Source organism: Phalacrocorax carbo, chromosome 18 (genome assembly GCF_963921805.1).
Source record: "Phalacrocorax carbo chromosome 18, bPhaCar2.1, whole genome shotgun sequence".
Taxonomy (NCBI): Eukaryota; Metazoa; Chordata; class Aves; order Suliformes; family Phalacrocoracidae; genus Phalacrocorax; species Phalacrocorax carbo.
Genome location: NC_087530.1, coordinates 5,826,559 through 5,845,573, shown reverse-complemented (window position 1 = coordinate 5,845,573; position 19,015 = coordinate 5,826,559). Strand labels below are relative to the sequence as shown.

Genomic DNA, 19,015 nt, shown 5'->3' with positions numbered 1-19,015 from the left:
CAGAAAAAAGATGCTGTGAGAAGTGTGTTCCTGCAGTTCTTTTCATTCAGTTAATGAATCTTAAATCGCACAAGCTTCTTGTGACTAAAGAGGAGGGGGTTAAAACCTTGTAACTTAGTGTGTCTGCTCACTGAATATCTGCAGTTCTAGCAGTTGGGTGTGTTTTACTTTTTACTTTTCTGTGGCTAAATAATCCGTTTGATGGCATTTCCTTGGTTCTCTTTCATTAAAAGGCAGATCGGGAGCGGCGCAGAGAAATTTCCTTACTAGATGACATTTCATCGCAATGTCCGATCGTTTGGGGCAAATAACCAAGGGAAAGGATGGGAAAAGCAAGTACTCGACTCTCAGCCTGTTTGATAAGTATAAAGGAAAGTCAATAGAAGCTATCAGAACTACAGGTAAGAAATGCCTTCAGAAAACTCTTTTTGGTGCCTTCCAAGAGTGTTGTTGCAGAGCTAATTCAGCTTGTTGGCCCTGTGGATCAGATCCCCAGTGGGAAGCAGCTGGGTTGCAGAGTTGTTTGTGCTAGCGTCTAAGCCTGTGTTTCATTAGGACTTCAAGGAAAATGTCTGCGGTTCTTTGTGCTGCTGTTATTGTAGAGACATGGAGGAATTACGGCAAAACAGCTGGGGGACTGTTAGCCCTTTTGTTTAGCCTGTGTCCTTGCTGCAAAGTGGTCAGGTTGCAAACTTGAGTCAAAGCCTTATGGGGGCCTTAGGCTATACTAAGACAGGGCAGTTAAGCTGACTTGAAGTGCATTAAGTTGGTCAGACCTTGTGTGAGGTGAGAGTCAAGGGCTGAAGGCCTTTGGGGAAGAACGTGAGTTAGTTTTACAGTTGAGATGTGACCAAAAGTAGATGGTGGGGTCAAAAAAAAAAGAAACATTGCCTGGGCTGGCTCTGGATTTGGTATGGGAGTAGAAAAGCAAAGAAAACAAAATAAAACCTTAATAAATGTGATCTGGTAGGTAGAGCTAGAAAATCCAGACCTCAGGACTCCTGGGTTAGATTACCAGTCTGTCTGCTAAGAGGTGGACTTGGATGGCCATTTGCCCTAGCTGTGAAAGGGCAATGCTGCTTCTCCTTGGTGAAATGAAAGAGGAGTACCTGCACAGGCAGCTAAAAGTCTCTGTGGGCATTTTCTGTTAGGGAGAGTTATTTCTTTCTCCCTCCGGACTGTTGTGGGAGGCTGCCTGTTAGCCAGCTGCTACAACAGACGGCTGTTCGCCATGGTCCTGTGGGAAATGACCTGTATGTTGAAATAGCAGTGGTGCTGCTTGTCGTAAGGTTCTGTTGGGACTGCACCCAGTTGCAGTATGCTAATTAAGATTACTTATCTAGCAGGATATACCCTCTGTGACCTGCCATTGTTCCTTTCTCCCTAGTTATTCCTAGACATGGCTTACAGAGTCTTGGGAAAGTTGCTGCTGCCCGGCGCATGCCACCTCCTGCAAACTTGCCTAGCTTGAAGTCTGAAAACAAAGGAAACGACCCCAACATCATTATAGTACCCAAGGACGGTACAGGATGGGCAAACAAGCAGGATCAGCCAGACCAAAAGAGGTAGGTAGAACTATTCTTTGCTAAGTTTTGTCAGGCAAGCAGCAGCAGTTGCGCACTGCTGTGCTGTGTATTGGACCTTCTAGTGATCAGTTCCCTGTTGCCCACGCCAGTGTAGAGCCAATGTTAGCTTGATCTTTTAGCAACTGCTATATTGGCAGAGTTGTTTGTCAGTCGTCTTGTCTTCCTTTGCCTTTGATCTCACCTCTGCTGTCTCTTTTCAGTTCCAGTGCGACGGCTGCACAGCTGCAGGAGTCGCTGCCGCAGCAGGGTTTGCAGAAATCTGTCTCCAATTTACAGAAGCCGACACAGTCAATCAGTCAGGAGGTAGGTGCAAGCGGTCTCTGTGACTGCCACCCTGCTTCCCCTGTCCCCAGACAGCTTGAGGGTTTTCTTTAATTGTCTGTATTGCCTTGAACAAGTAAGGATCAGCAGCCTGCAATTTACAGAACAGCTCTTGTATAATCAATTTTTGTAGAATTGACTGTCTTGACTCCCAGGCTACTCTGCCCCAGGAATGCTGTGCTGCAGTTAGAGTATAATTCTCTGTACATTACCTTTCAAGTATGTGAGAAAGTCTAGCTTCAATCTAGAAAGAATAGCTGGAATGTGGGATGGCTTGTTATCACTTCTAAAATATTTTACTTTGGGTCTAATTCAAGTGTTGCTTGGTGACAACAGATCCAGCTCTTGCTCCAAGCCTGATGAGACTTGATAAGAGATCTGGTCATGTGGGAGAAGTAGCCAGTGTCAGGACCTGAAAAAGCTACTGGCAAGTAAGAAAACTTCCCCAGAGAGTGCAGGGACCTGGCCCCTCTGTGCTGACTTTTAGTATAAAAAAAATTCCCAGTCCTTGAGGTTCAGGGATGTCAGAACAGGAGTTATGTTTTACAGAGGAGAAGAGTGGTTAATGCATGAGAAAGTAGGGTAGCCTTCAAGCTGAGGTGTAGCGTGGAACAAATCTAGAAGATTAAGAGGGACCATTTGGGAAAATGCAACACAACAAAGGGGATGCTTAATTAGAGGGAGGAAAGGAAGAGGAACGATTTGAGGAAGGAGTTGGTGAAGATGAGTGGACGAGAGATGAGGCAGGGTAGAGAAGAGGATTTTTGCTGTAGCATCATAGTACACTGGAGTGGGAAGCAGCTATCTTCAGTCCCAGCAAAGAAGCTGGGGAGACCTGTGGTATCCAGTGACATCTGGATACCTGGGTGATCTAAAGGTCTGAACTGTAGCAGTTGCCAGCCGGGAAATGAGAAACAATCATGAGACTTCACTGATCTGTGGGCATTGGTGGGGGGTTGTTTTGTTTTCAGGGTACCAATTCAGTGCCAGGTGGACCAAAGTCATGGGCACAGCTGAATGGAAAGCCAGCAGGACAAGAAGGTGGTGAGTATGACAAACAGAAATGGAGCTGGGCATGTGCCTGCTTCTCCCAGACAGGCATGAGATGGGGTGGACTCCTTTTCTTCCTGCCCTCACTTTCTAGACCGGTGCCGAATGGGATGCAGCTGTCTTGGTTACAGTGCAGTGAGGCCATATGAGTCTTGTTTTCGATCTGTGTAGTGTGTTGGCTGGAATGATGCAGCTGCATTTGTTCAGGTCTGCCAGTGAAAGACATAGCTTGAATGTGTCTCATTGCCACCTTGAACAACAGAATGCACTTGGGAAGCAGCAGGGAGTTCTGGGAGGTGAAGGTTTTGAAGGTGAAGGGAAACATTTGCCCCCTCAGAAGCATCTTTCATCAGCCCCAAAGAGTGTGTAATACAGGTGCAGAAAGCAGGATGGAAGAGGGCAGGGACTGGTTTAGAAGAAAGGAGAAGAGAGGATATCAGAGACTGGAAATGTAGGCATCTCCATGGCTAGTAGCATGGGGAGCTTCACCTAATTAGGTGGTCAAAAGTGAGGCTGTAATGATAACACTCAGGGAGGCTGTACTTGGTCCAGTGGGTGGAAGTGGCACTGAAGCTGTTGCAGGATGCACTTGCTTACATCTTGGCTGAGGCCTTTCTATAAAGTCTCCCTGAGTAACTGAGCTGCTAATGGCTTCTGCTTGACTGAGGATCCTGAAGCAGTGTTAACATAAATTGGGAGTTTAGTTGCTTCAGATGCATCCATTTCCACACAGGAGTTTCCAGCTGCACTGAGTACTACCATTAAAACTGTAGTGAGAATAACAGCTTAGTTCCAGGGTTTTAATGTGAACAGACCTGGAATCATTCAGTTGTCGAGTGAAATTGCAGAGAGATCTGGAAGAATTGAGACAGCTGCAGATTTAACTTACACTAAATTAAATGAGTCCTTTAATGAGAGGGTGTTTCTCAAAGGCTAAATGTTAAAGCAGAGAGACTCGTGCTTCCCTGAGGTCAGTGGCCAGTGCAAAGACTGTGTCTTGGTTAATTGGTACTTTCTTGAGACTGTTGCTGTGTGGACCTCCTGTACAATTGTTTTGAAATCTGATCATGAGCAATGCTCTTAAAGATTTTTTGAAAACTCATTCTAGGTCACACTTACGAATATAGAGTTCTCAACCCAAGAAAAGAGTTGCATATGTGGCTAAGAGCAGCTTAATTAGAAGGTAATTGAATCACAGAAGCATCAGAAATCTGGCTGAAAGGAATTCTTAGGCCATCCCATCCTCACACCTCTTCTCCAGTGGCATTGAACAATTGCTTTTCCTTCTAAGCTGATATAGCATTTTCTAATATTATCAACAAAGGGGAAAGTGTTTTGATTTTTTGCTCTCTTTTAGGTATTACTGCTGTAAGATCTTTTTTTGGAAGGTGCATCCTGAAGAAATACTTCTATCAGTGTAATGCTGGCTGGGGTTAGAGTGCAAACTGTAAATATCTGCACATTAACAGTCATTAATTATGCAGCCTTACCTGGGGGGTATAAGTCTCCCCTGAAGGACGCTTATGTTGTTAATATTCTCATTGCCATTCTAATTCAGTAGAATAATGCAGTAGAAATCAGAACTCTTGGCAAATATTGGATATTTTGTGGTGTATTTGAGAAATGTCCTTCCTGTGTGTTCTCATCTGTCCAAAATATTTGAAGATGTTACATGCAGCAGTTGCAGTGTCTTTCCTGGAAATCTTCAGGGGGGAGCTCTTGTGCAGTGTGCAAGCTCCAGAAAGTGAAAATAACTTAAAGAAGCCAATCCTTCTTGACCCTTTAGGGTGAGGGATAAAGATAGATGAGACTCTTTCGTCAGGTCTTCAGTACTCATTGCTGATACTCCTGACATGGTAATTCTGAAATGCCCCTTTTTAAAAAGAGCATTAGCCAAGTTAACACCAAGAAACAGTTCTCAAAAAATCCAATATTTTAGATGTTTAGTAGTGCAATAATGCTGACAGTTTCCTTCTATTCAGTGTTATCTTGCCAACAGGTTTAGGAGAATTGCTGTGTTTTGTTTTCCAGTCACTGGCAGATCTTTAGAATGGACAGAAAGCTGTCGTTCTAGGGTGGCTGATGACTCGGCAAGACATTTTGCCAATGGCAAGAAATGAGCCTGGCCTGATTTGGCCAGTGATCTGCATCTTAAAAATGCTGCAGCAGGGAGGAGAGTGGGGTGTAGCATACAGCACTCGGTCCTTGTCTGTGGTCTTGCACTGACTATATTGCCAGAAATCTTAACAATAGACTTCCCAGGCAGAGTGAGATCTGAGCAGGAGGAGTCTGAATAGAAATGTCAAGTACTTGATAACAGGGTGTCATCTATAAGTGATCTTGCAGAATATTTGTATCTGCCTCAGTCTGAATTTTGTACTTCACAAAAATAATTGTAAGCTGAGAAAGTTCATTCTGACTTCATTGAACATGAGGACTTAAATGAAGATCCCAAGTTAAGAGTGTGGGAGTACTGGGTGAGGACGTGTTGTTGTGTTGGTGACAGTCTCTGAGAGCGTTTTGGATGTGAGCTGAGGTGCTGGTACGATAGTAATTTGGGTTTAAATATGCTGGAGGCCCAGATTCTCAGGAAATGTGTTTCCAGGCTGATCTTGTACGGGAATTGAAAGAGTGGAAAGATCATCTCTGAGTCCCGCACTTATTTGTCTGGCAGGTTCAAGGGCCTCAAGCCGACTGTTATCCTTCTCTCCCGAGGAATTTCCGACGCTGAAAGCAGCTGGCGAGCAGGACAAGGTTGGCAAAGAAAAGGGCGCCTTAGATCCGTCGTATGGGCCAGGACCAAGCCTCCGCCCCCAGAGTAAGTCAATTATTGTGTCTTTCTGCCGTACCCCATAGACTGTGTTTTGAGCAGGGGGGTTGCCAGTTCACAGTAGTATCAGATATTCCATCCCTACATTTCCTTTTATCTTTTTATGAACTCGCATGTGTACAGCTGCTTAGCAGATGCTGAGTTCCATGGTCCAGCCAGCCAAGTATGGACTGTCGCCTACTGCATTGTTTCATAAAAATTGCTGTGTGATGTTGCAAAGCAGGCCCCTTCCCCCTGGGTTAAGGGGGAGCCACAAGTGAAATGAGTGTGTGTGTGTGATCTAATTGGCCTTCATCCTGCAGGATGAGGACTGTGGAGATGGGGAGCAGTCGGTTGGAGTTCAGTCTTACTGACAAATAAGGACACCATGGGTGTGGCAACTACTTAGTAATGGCTGATGCTGCTCCTCTCTTAGGAAAATAAATACCTTTGGAAATTTTTCTTAGCCGATGATGTTTTTCTACACGCTCAGTGTAATTAGGGCTTGACCAGAGTATTTGAGTTTCAAGAGTTTTTTGGCAGAGTGACTGTTTGCATTTACAAATGTTAACATAATTCTTACCTCCTTTCCAGATGTCACCAGTTGGAGGGAGGGCGGTGGGAGGAACATAACCTCTGCCACATCTCTGACCGCCTCCCCTGCTGAGCTGGGCAGCAAGACCTCTAGTACCGGAGACGGAGCCCCCTCCTCAGCGAGTGCCAGTGATCCAAAGGAGCCGTCTCTCCGCCCAGCTCAGCCTGTCCGCAAAGGGGCTTCACAGTTCATGGGAAATGTCTACCAACCACCTACATACCACGACATGCTACCTGCTTTTGTAAGTTGCCCTTTCCCCACAGCTGTGTAACGTCCTTGCTGCTTATAACGTGAGTGTGGGTTGAAGAAGTCAGCTGAGATACCTGTTTTCTGGGCTCTTTGTTCCCAGGGCTTACACAGGGATCCTTCTCTTGATCTATTTTTAGTTTCCCCTGTTGTGCACTTACCCTTTCATGCTAGAATAGTGTGGCACGGCCTTGCTCAGCCCAAGGAAAAGTTGCTGCTTTCCCTCTAGAGCTGGAGAGGGTAACCATTAGTACATGGCCTGTTAGGCAGCCAGACGTGAAATGTTTCTTTTCCCTTTGTTCAGATGCAGCTACTGTGTTCATGTTGTAACCTAATCTGGGTAAGCCTTCCTCTGGCAAGGAGTTCAAACAGACTATTCTGCTTTGCCTTGTTCCAGATGTGTCCACAACAGCCATCTGAGACCCCTGCACCGCTGGACCGAGGGTCTTTCCCCCTTCCTCAGCTTCGGCTTGAGCCCCGGGTACCTTTCAGACAATACCAGATGAATGACCAGGATGGGTAAGGCTGCCATGACTGTCCCACTTGAGAGGCAGGTTGTGTCTGTGACATGAACCTTAAACTATGCAAGAACTTGGCCCAGGGATCGAGTTGCGTGGGTGAAGCTGCAGGCAGCCACAGAGGAAACCTGATTTTTACCCAAAGCAGCAGTGCTTTGCTCCAACTACAGCAGCATCTGAAATGTTGCAGGACTGCAAGCACTGTGTGTCTGAAGAGCAGGTGGATGTGAGAAGTAGTTGTGTGTGATCCTGGGCTGGAAGGATTGCAGCTCTGATCTGTAAGCCCTAGGAAGTGGGTACCAGGTAGACAAGGGAAAGAAACTTAGCTGGACTGGGAGAGAAACTTGGAGCCCTTGTATGTAAGTGCCTAGTAGAAAAGGACTGATTCACTGTTACAAACTCAGCTCTATGTTCTTTTCTTTACTGTTTGCTCTTTGTAATCCACTTCTTTGCATTTCCCTGTAGAAAAGAGAACAGGCTCAGCCTGTCTCGCCCAACACGTCCGGTTCGGCAGCAAGTAGAGAGAGCACCTCGGCCCACCATTATCAATGCAGAGAACCTGAAGGGGCTGGATGAACTGGACACTGATGCGGATGATGGATGGGCAGGTAAAGTGCTTCCATTCTCTAGCTTAAGGCAACAACTTAGGGTGTGAAGCAAAGTAGTTACTCCTCCCTGAAGCATGAAATATCCAGAATATTCTGGTGGTTCTGTTTCACTGCCACAGAAAGAAAGAAGGGGAGCAAAGAGTGGTCTCTGTAGTTGTGAAATTGCTGTTGGTGTAAATGATGACACAATGGATCCTTCTGATCTTTCCATCACACTGTACTCAAGGAACCGGATCTGAAGACTCCTAAAAGCTGAAAACACCAAACAGCAGGAGGATAGCAGTATGACTGCTGGGAAGAAGAGTTAGTCCTGCCTTTTCAGTGATGCTGTTCAGTTTCCAATTACACAGGGTCTAGCCTGGTGGCTGTCTTCTCGTTTGCAGACTGCTTGCTGCTGCTTTTCTGGGAGCCAGCTGTTCAACAGTGTGGGTCCACACTACTCATGTCGTTTCCATGGAGAAGGGATGTATGAGCTTTATAAGGACAAGGGACCTGTTTCCTTCCTCTCATATATCCCTTCTCCATCCTGCCTTTATAGGTATTCATGATGAAGTGGATTACTCTGAGAAACTAAAGTTTAGTGAAGATGAGGAAGAGGAAGAAACTCTTAAAGACGGACGACAGAAGTGGTAAGAAGTGGCTGTGTTGGCACCTACAGTTTCAATAAAAGTAAACAGTAAATGTGATCTTTTAAAAAATTGTTCTAAATGTTGAGGCTTGATCTGCCTATTCGTACTGTGTCTTTGTTGATTCCACTGGCCATCATTTGAGTCGGCCTCAAGGATGTGTGTGGGTCTTGAAGCTGCATGCCAGGAGGACAGGCTTTCTTCCTCCTCCCCTTCCTGTGTCTCACCTCTGTCCTGCTGCACAATAGTGTTAATCCTTATGCACCTTAAGAGGGAAGGGCACATTGCTCGTTCTGGTGGTTTTTTGATCTTTGTTAGTTGCCTTTGCCACTTGATAAGACTGCAAGTGCTTTTTGAGGCAAGTAGCAAACGTAATAGCAAAGCTGTTGATATGACAGGAACAGCTGGGATCCCAGAAGGCAGCGACAGTTGTCCCTGAGCTCTGCAGACAGTGCAGATGTCAAACACACCTTGGAGGAAGGAAAGAATTGGGGCGACTCAGTTGGCTTGTCCCGGTCAGTCCGGAAAGTTCAGGATTCACAGCAGCCTCCGAGGAAGCTGAATGGCTGGAGCTCTGCATCTGAATATCAGGTAGGTTGAACTCATGTGAGTGGGCTTGTGCTGCTGGATGCGATGCAGTGATGTCATTAAGAGGCTAGTTTGACGTTTTATTGAGAACAGGATGCTGATGAATTTCTCGATTCTTTGCTTATATCCAGCTATAGAGAAATCCATCTGCATAGCACTCTCACTAGAGAAGATAAATTGAAGCTGGTCCAGAGCAGTGGGGTTGTCAGACAGTGGGAATGGAGATAATGAACCAGATAGCAATAACTCCCCATCAAAAGGGGGACTTGGCTTGAGGATAGAGGGGAGGGAGTCAGGAGGCGATTTTCTTAGCATGGTATTCAAAGCTGAAGATACAGGAGATATTTGGGTCATGCTTATTGAGGAATGCTTTTCCTTTGGCAGAAGCCCACACTGGGAAGTGTTCTCAGACAGCAGTCCCTTGAGGATAAAGAAGAAAAGGTGCCGCTAAGACAGAAGTTTGTGCACTCTGAGATCTCCGAGGCTGTTGAAAGAGCCAGGAGGCGACGGGAGGAGGAGGAGCGGCGAGCCAGGGAGGAGCGTCTGGCAGCATGCGCTGCAAAGCTGAAGCAACTTGATCAGAAATGCAAACTGGCTCAGAAGAGTGGGGAGACCCAGAAACACACAGAGAATGAAGACCTCCGACCCCCAAGCACAGAGAAAAATGCTGTGCAAGAGAATGGCCATGCTCTCCGTAGAGGTAAAGAAACATTGCTTGCCTCACCTTGTGAAAAGTGTATTTTTGCTGTTGTGCCAATCTCTTACCTGAAGCGTGGGAGAGTTCCTGGGAGGGAGCATTTGGAGGGTACTTAACTTCATTTGCACTTCAGAGATCAGCTGCTTCATGTATTCTGCAGAGTATTTTGGATTGGTGAAGAAGGTTCATTTGAGAAAAAAATCCTATTAAAACAGGTGCAGACTTCTTTGGTTGCCTTTATCTAAGCTCAGTCAGATGTGCTAGCAGAGACCTTGTTTGAACAGGCCTCTTGATCTTCTCATGATTGGGTGGTGATATTAAGAAGTGCTCGTGGGCCACAGATCAGAAAAATCCATTAACAGTAAGTGCTGACAGGTTTAAGGAGTAACAGGGGAAACAGACTTTTTCCCCAGTGCTTTAGCAGAAGGCTGATGGCAGAGAAGGATCCTGGAATTTGTCACTAAAGCAAGATGGACAAAGCCCTCTAGAGCTGTCAAGGCAAATCAGGGAGATGGTGTGTGATGTGCTATATGATTGTAATGAAGTTCAACCACATAATGCAGTCAGGACATGCCCATGCAACATGTATGTTGTGGTGTGGTGGTGCACTCGCCAGCTCTATCATGAGCAGAGCTCTTCAACGGTTATTTTCTTCTCTGCAGCAACCCCTGAGTTTCACGCACAGGATGTCTCTGTTGGCTATCTGGAAGAGGAGACTCCTGCCCCAGCAGCAGCAGCCCAAAGCAGCAGTGAGGAGGAGCTCAGAGAAGCTCCCTCCCCAGCACAGGAATTCAACAAATACCAGAAGTCTCTTCCCCCACGATTCCAGAGGCAACAGCAGCAACAGCAGCAGGTAATAGGTGTGACACTCCCACCCCTCTTCCTTTGGACCCCCACCAAACCCCTTGTGTTTGCTTGGTTCTCAACACAATCAGCACCAACTAACCGTCTTTGGGCTGGGAGGTGATAAATGGGAGTTTGACCTTTTCCAGTACTTCTGATCACAGGTGTGTCCTGTCTGATGGGGTAAAAGGGCTGTGTATAGGTTACATGAATTTTATGTACACCCCATGATGCTGGAGCTGTTGTGGTTAGGGCTTTCTGTGGCTGGGGAGAGGCGTGGGCAGGCCAGGTTTGTCACTTGCCTGGGAGAAAAGCAGACACTATTGTCAGAAACATTGACTTGTCTTGCACGGTTGTCTGAGTGTCTCCTGACAATGTGAAGTCTTAGGACTATGTGGTTTGTAGCAGAGCTCTGGTTTGCAAATGGGTGCATGCAGAAGCTGGGGATGTCCCTCTTCCAAAGTCAGGAGAGCAGCGGTGGCTACCTTGGTACTTGCTGTAGGCCTGATCCAGTGAAGTGTCTAATGCCTTTGGCTGGCAGTCAACCTGGTGAACATCTGCTCTTATTCCCTGGCACAAGACAGGCCAAGGGAAAGGAAGACCTTTGGGGATCAAGTGCTTCCATTTCACGTTGCACTTGCTGTGCTCTTAGCCTGTTAGGTATGGGCAGACATTTGCTCTCTGGGGCAAAATGTGCTTAGGTTGGCAGGTGGTTGGACCCTGCTGCTGGGCTGAACGTGAGAGTTGTGAAGTGGCACGCTTCTCATTCCACTTCCTGCCTTTGCAGAGAGGTGGTCTTCTACATCTGCTCTAACCTACCCAACCTTTTTTCTATGAGGCTCTTACAAAGCAGTACTTTCTTGGCACCATAAACATGTTTGGTCTTAATTGTTTCATTTTTGTTTCATTGAAAACTCTTCTGGGGCTCTGAGAGACTAGCCTGGACTGCTCTGTGTGTCTTGCATCTTGCCTGGCCTTATGGTGCTGTATACATACATACTGTTCACCTCTTCTTCCAGATGCAGTCAGCCTCCTTAGGGTGGCAGAGTCAAAGCAAGGGACAGAATATCCAGGCTTGAGATAATGCAGAGTTAATTGCCGTTCTTCATAGAATAACCACTTGAAATGTGATATAATCAACGCTGCTGCAGACCTTAGTGAAGAGCTCACAATTGGCTTTTGCTTGGGAGCTCAGTAATTGCTCTTTTATGGATGCTCCCCTGTGCTTGTTACTGGGCAGTTGACATTTGCGTGATTCAAATGTACAGCAGCAAACGCTGCTAATGTTACTTTTTTAAAGAGATGCTCTTAAACTAAAAATAATTGGATGTCTTTGCTGTCATGCTAATAATACCGCAGGTCACTGCTACTGGAAGAACATGAAATTTTCATTTTATTTTCTCTTATCCTCTGTGTCGTTAGTATATATGAGGCAGTTTGTATTTTGGCTGGCTTGTATTGCTGCTTCGGTAGCAATGGCTCCGTGAAAAGAACAAAAGATAGTGTTGGTATCATTAATGAAATATTTTCTCCAAGGTACTGGAACACTAGGTAGCTCAGATAATATTTACATTTATCTGAGTTTCTCTCTTGCCATAATGATGTGTCAGGTTCAGATTTAAGGGCGTCTCCCTTGCTCTGCAGTAGGGGATTGTCTTTTTTTTAACAAACAGTTATAGTAGCTGATAATGCTGTAAGCTTAGTAAGAAGAGATGGTGGGAAGTTTGACAGGTAAATAGATGTATTTCATGTTAATTGGAGCTGTTTACCTTTTGAAAGCTTTCTTCGGTACACAAAGCTCCCTTCAAATATAAGTTCTTCTTGGACCTTTGGCAAAAGTTAAGTGTTGCATCAGATTAGCATCGTGACAATCCTCAGCTAAAGGAAGGTGGACTGGCCACGTGGAAGATGGGACACAATCTGAAGGTGTCAGCTCATCTCTGGAGGATACACAGGAATAATAAAATATTTATAGCTCTCTTAATTGAATTTAGGTTGTTCTTATTTAATCTGTTGGCTTACCATGAGTAGAACTAATATATCTGCACACTAAATAACTTATAATTGGATTTCATCCGAAGAGCAACGTCTTCTAAAGTATTTGGTTCCAATTAGGAAATTGTGTTTGACAGGAAGCTGTCCTGTATCTTGCAGAAGTGTTGAGAACATGCAAACTCTGGTTTTGAAGCTGATCCATTGCATTTGGCCATGTGGTGTGGCCCATAGGGGTGTGAGATTCTGGCTGCAACATATTCTGGCTGTTTTGGGTATCTGGAGAATAAGAACTGCCATGTTCCCAGTTGGTAGTGAAATGCCCATACCTGCTCTACCCTCCCATGGGAATGTGTTTTCCTTTGGCTGGCCAGTTTGCAAGTGTGATTCCTGGCACCATGACCAATAGTGTTAAACAGCCCATCCTTCTTCCCTGCAGGAGCAGCTGTACAAGATGCAGCACTGGCAGCAGCAGCAGCAAGTCTATCCTCCCCCATCCCATTCCCATCCCCAAAGGACATTCTACCCGCCGCACCCCCAGATGCTTGGCTTTGATCCTCGCTGGATGATGATGCCCTCTTATATGGACCCTCGCATGGCCCAGAGTCGCACCCCCGTGGATTTCTACCCTTCAGCCCTTCACCCTTCAGGTAAGCTGTTTTCAGTGTTTCCCTTTATCGTGGCTGTTGAGTTGGTCCATATCTGAGAATCTGCTGTGCTTCACCCACCATACCTCTGTCCAGATTTTGTGTCCTGGCTGGCTGTGATTGACCTTCTCTAGAGATGAGAAAGAGTCAGTTGCAATGAGAGCTGGTGGGGGAACAGAGGAGGCTGGGAGGGAGGACACCTGCCTGTTCATCCCCTGCACTGCAATGGGAGATCTCCCCTAACAGCTTTGGAGTCCTAGTGGGTGTAAAATCAGATCTTGCCCCTTGGAGGAGAAAGATCAGTTTGGGAGTTACTGTAATCATATGAAAACTAAATAGACCCTCTTCAAGAAATGTGATGGAGAAATCCTGTAGTTCCTGAGCTGTGTCCTCCTAGCACCTTCCTACCTCGTTACTCATCTTCAGAAGTGTGAATGTAAACATCAGGATAAATCCTTCCCTTGAGTTTGTGGTTTGTTTTCACACACCTGCTTGCTTCCAAGCCAGTGATGGTGTGTAGTGTTCTGTGCAGGCTGGGATCTGAAAGCTGTGTCACTTTTCTGTATCACTCCAGGTGTATTTCCCAGCTGTATATTTCCCAAGCACAGGCTCCCCTTTGCCAGAGAGGTTCCCATGGCTGTAGTCACCTGCTGCCCTGGAAGGAAGGGGGGGAGTCAAGCTGGCTGTGGATTGTTAATTCTTCTTGGCTGTGAGACCCTAGTGTTAATGGTATGAACTCTGTCGTGACCAGGAATTATGAAGCCCATGATTCAGCAGGACTCCATCGGGGGGAGCAGCTGTCGGTCTGAAGATCAGAACTGTCAGGCAGGGCAGGCAGAAAGGAAAACTGCTCCCTTGGACCCTGTGCCAGTATGGGGCCAGGAGAGCTACACATCCCTGCAGAGCAAAGGGTACTCCCTGCCACATCAAAAACAGGCTGACAACATGACCGTGGAGGGGCTGCATGCCAGGTGAGTGCAGAACTCCCCTGTCCTCATGCATGCTGTGATGGGAGGTGCTGCCATAAGCCATCTTCTACTGAAAAGCAGGTGTAGAGTTGACCCAAAAGATATCTCTGAACAGGCCAAGGTATTGATCTGGTAGCACTCTTACACTGTTCAGTGTTTTATGTCGTGGAGGTGCTTACAGACTGAGCTATTCAGTTTTCTATCTGATGCCGATGTCGAGGCTGACCAGCCTGGAGCCTGTAGGAGAGGGGCACTTGGCACCTACATGGGTAGGTACGGAAAACAGTCAAAAATTCTGATACTTTCTAGCTTGTCTCCTAATGCTTTGGGACTTTCTGAAACCGATTCCTTGTTTTTGGATCTCCACATATGTTGGAGGCTGAATCTCCCTTTATTTCTTAAGTTTGCTGCCCATCATAGGAACTGCTTTCTTTATCATCCATTGATTTGACAAACCAGGCAGCGCAGCCTGGGGCCCCAGCAGATCTGCCCAGCATTCAGGTATTTATAGGCTCATTGCCTCATGATTTAGAACAAACCCCAATTTTATTTATTTGTTTCCACCTCTTGTGCCCAGCCTGGGCCCTTGGAGATGTGCTGTGCTCTGCGTTAGCTGACTTTTGCTTGTTTGTTTGTTTGTTTCCCAGGAATGGCAGTTACTGTGCTTCTCCTGGAAGGCCAGACAGCCTGAGCACCCAGCGAGATCTCTTTGAGGAGAGAGGGGAGGAGTACTTGAATGCTTTTGACAAGAAGGCCCAAGCAGACTTTGACAGCTGCCTGTCTTCTCAGAGGATAGGCCAAGATCTCTTGTTTCAGCATCAGGAGACTGTGCAGGAAACCTGTCCTGCTGGCAACCGTCATGCAAACTTGAGGTGTTCACCCCTAGAGCCTGATTTTATCCAAGCAGAGAAGAAGCCTGAATATAATGGCTGGGATATCAGCCACCATCAGAAACCTGCAGAGACTGCAGCGGAAGTTGTGGAAGAAGCGCCCAGGGATGAGCAGTCATTCAGTGCTGACCCGTGGAAGAAAGAAGGAGCTAATACCAAACAGCCTGCTGAAGAAACAACAGAGTGGGCTCCTGAGAACCGGAACACTAGTGGTCAGCACCAGGAGCAAATGGGGAGGACTCGGCGATCAGGCCCAATTAAAAAACCAGTCCTGAAAGCCCTCAAGGTGGAAGAGAAGGAGAAGGAGATGGAGAAGGTTAAACTGGAGGGAGAGGACACCCTGCGCCCACTCAAGGAGAAGGCGGCTGTTCAGAAAGTAGAAAATGAGTCAGATGATTCTGCAGCCTTACTCAACTCCACGCGTTACCTGCTGGATGACAAAGGTTCTTCCCAAGCCAGCCTTGCCCGAGAGGCTGAGAAATCCCAAGAGGAAGAAGAGGAGGAAGAGGAGGAAGAGAAGCCAGAAAGAGCCTGGGAGAACAAACTATCCAGAGAGTCCGGTGATCTCCCTCCCACAAAAAGAAACAACTGGATCTTCATTGATGAGGAGCAAGCATTTGGTGGGAGAGGTCAAGGACGTGGGCGGGGGAGAGGCTTCAGAGAGTTCACTTTCAGAGGCCGAGGCACTGTGGTGGGCAGCCGGGGAGTCTATAACAACCAGCGGAGCAGTCGAGGGCGAGGGCTTCGGGAGTTCAACCAGCCAGAAGACTTCCCCAGAGGCAAGCCAAGGCGCCGGATTGCAAGCGAGACACACAGTGAAGGGTCAGAATACGAGGAGCTCCCCAAGCGTCGCAGACAGAGGGGCTCGGAAAACAGCAATGAAGGCTCTGTGCTAGACCGGGAGGACAGTGATTTGAAAAAGGGAGACTTCAAAGAGTCTTGGAGGTCCAACAAAATCTATTCAGATGATCACAGTACTCTGGATCCTAAAATGAGGGCTCCGAGAGCTTTTGGGAGATCACTACCACCAAGACTGAGCAACTCTGGCTATGGGCGAAGGGGTTTCATGGGTAAGGAGCCCACGCAGTGGCAAGGCAGGAGTGGGGGAGCAGGGTGGCAGGAGTACAGCCACACCTCTCCATCGGACACTTTCGGGAGCAGGCAGCAGTCTGACAGGGACTACATTCAGGATTCTTATAAACACGTGGATTCCTTCTCCAGTCGGGTTTTTGACGAGGGTCATCTGGATGACAAAAGGCACTTTTTCCAGGAGGATTACTCAGCAGATCAGGAGAACATAGAGAACAGACCATTCAGGAGGCGGCGTCCCCCCCGCCAAGACAAGCCCCCACGATTCAGGCGCCTCAGGCAAGAGAGGGAATCGGTCGGCCAGTGGAACCCTGAGGAGGGAGGCCCCAACCTGCTGCCCAGCCAGTGGCCTGGAAGACCCAAGCTGACCACCGCAGAGAAGAGCAGCATCTCGGGCAGACGGTCTCCTGAGCTGTCCTACCAGAACTCATCGGACCATGCCAATGAGGAGTGGGAGACTGCATCTGAAAGCAGTGACTTCAGCGAGCGGCGGGAGAGGCGAGATGGAATTTCAGAGAGCGAAGGCCAGCTGGAGGGTGGCCTCGGGAGTGGGAGCTTGGGAGAGAAGAGGGAGCTAGCAAAGAGGAGCTTCTCAAGCCAGAGGCCACTTGTTGACAGGCAGAGCCGCAAGGCTGAGCCAACAGGGTTTTCAGAGCAGTCTGTCAGGACTGGTGTAGGAGCGGCTTCCAGATATGAGAGCCAGCAGAATGGGACACTGATAAAAAGCAAAAGGTAAAGTTGCATTCTGGTGTCCAGATATCTGTCATCTGATGTGCAGGTATTGGAGGAGTGGAGAAGGGCTGGGTTGTGGGTGAGGAGCAGTTGGCTGTTTTTCTTTTCATCTAGTGCAGGTGACTTCCAGCACCATTTATCCAACCTTATGACATCCAAGAGTTTCTTCATTGTCTGTTTTACAACTGATTGATGCCTTCTGTGCTGGGAATCCAGGTTTATGGAAGCTGCTGAGACACTGTGGGCATGACATGTACTGCTGCCCTTTACCTTAGTTTTGGGCCAAGACAGGTCTCCGGTCTCTGGACTGTCTCTCACTAAAGGCATGATAGATAAAGAAGGAAATCCTGTTCCTTAACTCCAAATGTATTGTGTACTTCCTCTCCTATCATGGGTCCCTAATGGAGTGTAGCAGAGCACAGAAGTGAGGGTTGGGTTCTCCTGGGATAAGTTGCTGTGAGCTGTGCAGATTGAACACCTGGATTCCCAGTAGTGTGGTTGTGGCATGAGTGCAATGTGTGATGTTGCCAGTCCTAGCTTTGCCTGAGCAAATATTTTCTTAGATGTTAGTGTAGACCATTGATGAATGGCAAGTAGCGTGTGTTCCTAGCTGGTGGGAGGAGTTCCTTCTGGGAGTATCTTAAGACAACTTCAAGGCTAGGGATTAAGTGCTTCCTTGCTTCTTGTGAAAAATCTGATGCTGGGTTAGGTGGGCTTTGGTCCTGGGCCAATTTGACAGGTCCCTTGTTACCCTTTCCTTCAACAGGAACACAAGAAAGAGTCTTGTGCAGCTGCATTGTATTGGGTTTAAAGCACTGATAAATAGGCAACTTGTTCTTTGTTTTCTGTCCTCTTGTGACCCATCTCCTCCAACTGCTGGATGTAGTAACTAGTAGTAATTTACATGGAAATAAGGGAGAGGAGAGCTGATGTCTGGACAGATGCATGCTGGTAGAAAGAGAAAGCAAGGGAAGGAGGAAGATTTCCCCCCATCTCCTTTAACCATGCCTCTTGTGAGTTGAATGATGTGTGGATGGTGGTCAAATAGGCAAAAAAATTCTGGGAGAAATGAAATGGGAAAATTGTATATATTTTTTCTCAATGTCATCAGCCTTTCCCCATCTCCCTTCCCCTCACCTGATGCTTGCCAAAAAAAGTGGTTGATTGCAAAGAGGAGTAGGAATGCTGTTAGAGCAGTGCCATAGGAGGGTAGGAGACACTGTACAGAAGCACAGAGCCCTCCTAGGGACAAGCTAGGGTATTAGCTTTGTTGCAGGGGCAGTGTGTTGGTTGACTCATGAGTACAGGTATTGTTCTGTTTCCATCCCACTTCCACAGCAGCACACTTGTAATGGGCGGTGTGGTCAGAATTTAACATCTGCTTCAGTTGGGCAAAGGCTGGGGAAGGATGAGGTGCAATTAGAAAACTGGTAGTAAAGAAAAATATAGCCCATATGTTTTCTTCTTGCTACTTCTACTCATCTCCTAGTGACAAACATGGTTCCTTTCCCTTCTTTCCTGGTAGGTCTCCAGAAGAAGGAGGGGGCCTTGGCAACACCAGTGGTGGGAGCAGCCACTCTATTTACAGCTTGGATAGGGCCTCCCATGCGAACTCGGAGAGTGCTGAGGGGCCGGGTAAAAAGCCAGAGAAGGAGCCCAAATCCACTGCACAAAGGGCAAGTGAGAAGGGAGAGGCCTTGTCACAGTTTGAACTGAATTATGGAAGTGAGTGTCTTAATTCATTGATTTCTTTAAAGGGATGAGACATTGTGGCTGCCTTCAAGCCAGACTGATTCAATCCGGTGTGAATTTAAATATCAGATAGATTTTTTCAATTTATTTACGCAAACAAGAAAATGCTAGTGTATCTAAATAGGGAAAACATGAAGACAAAGATGGTTTTAAATTCTAAACCCAAACTTTCAGCCAGATCTGACAGTCTCTCTAATGTTTCTTCTGTAGAAAGCTTGTTTTTAGGGAGAATATTTCCATATTTCTAAGATTTTAAATGTCAAGCCCAAACTACCTCATTAAATGTGAAGGAAGTTGAAAGAGCATCCAGAGCGGGGAATTTGGGTCTGAGCTCATGGCAGGGAGGCAAGAAATGAGCTTCCCTGAAACCATTGTCATTAGGCCATGACTTGGCTTTTTGACATTCACAGAACTGAGGTTTTACATCCAGACGTGATGGGTGTGTTTTCAAAAGTACC

At 46.9% G+C, this 19,015-nt stretch overlaps 1 protein-coding gene across 10 annotated transcripts in view; it reads left to right on the top strand.

Annotated features, from left to right (window-relative positions):
* PRRC2B (proline rich coiled-coil 2B) overlaps nt 1-19,015 on the top strand; it is a 50,856-nt gene that overhangs the window by 13,815 nt on the left and 18,026 nt on the right. For 8 of the 10 annotated variants that reach the window (XM_064468699.1, XM_064468708.1, XM_064468705.1 and 5 more), the window contains exons 2-17: nt 234-401; nt 1,388-1,565; nt 1,787-1,889; nt 2,879-2,951; nt 5,632-5,775; nt 6,361-6,602; nt 7,005-7,126; nt 7,591-7,733; nt 8,272-8,362; nt 8,758-8,950; nt 9,332-9,647; nt 10,307-10,497; nt 12,919-13,129; nt 13,878-14,097; nt 14,742-16,805; nt 18,331-18,530. In XM_064468699.1, coding sequence (XP_064324769.1) covers nt 287-401; nt 1,388-1,565; nt 1,787-1,889; nt 2,879-2,951; nt 5,632-5,775; nt 6,361-6,602; nt 7,005-7,126; nt 7,591-7,733; nt 8,272-8,362; nt 8,758-8,950; nt 9,332-9,647; nt 10,307-10,497; nt 12,919-13,129; nt 13,878-14,097; nt 14,742-16,805; nt 18,331-18,530 — 4,606 coding nt within the window. In that variant the 5' untranslated portion in view covers nt 234-286. The remainder of the gene's footprint in view (nt 1-233; nt 402-1,387; nt 1,566-1,786; nt 1,890-2,878; nt 2,952-5,631; nt 5,776-6,360; nt 6,603-7,004; nt 7,127-7,590; nt 7,734-8,271; nt 8,363-8,757; nt 8,951-9,331; nt 9,648-10,306; nt 10,498-12,918; nt 13,130-13,877; nt 14,098-14,741; nt 16,806-18,330; nt 18,531-19,015) is intronic. The other 2 variants (XM_064468701.1, XM_064468700.1) reach the window with 1 other exon arrangement.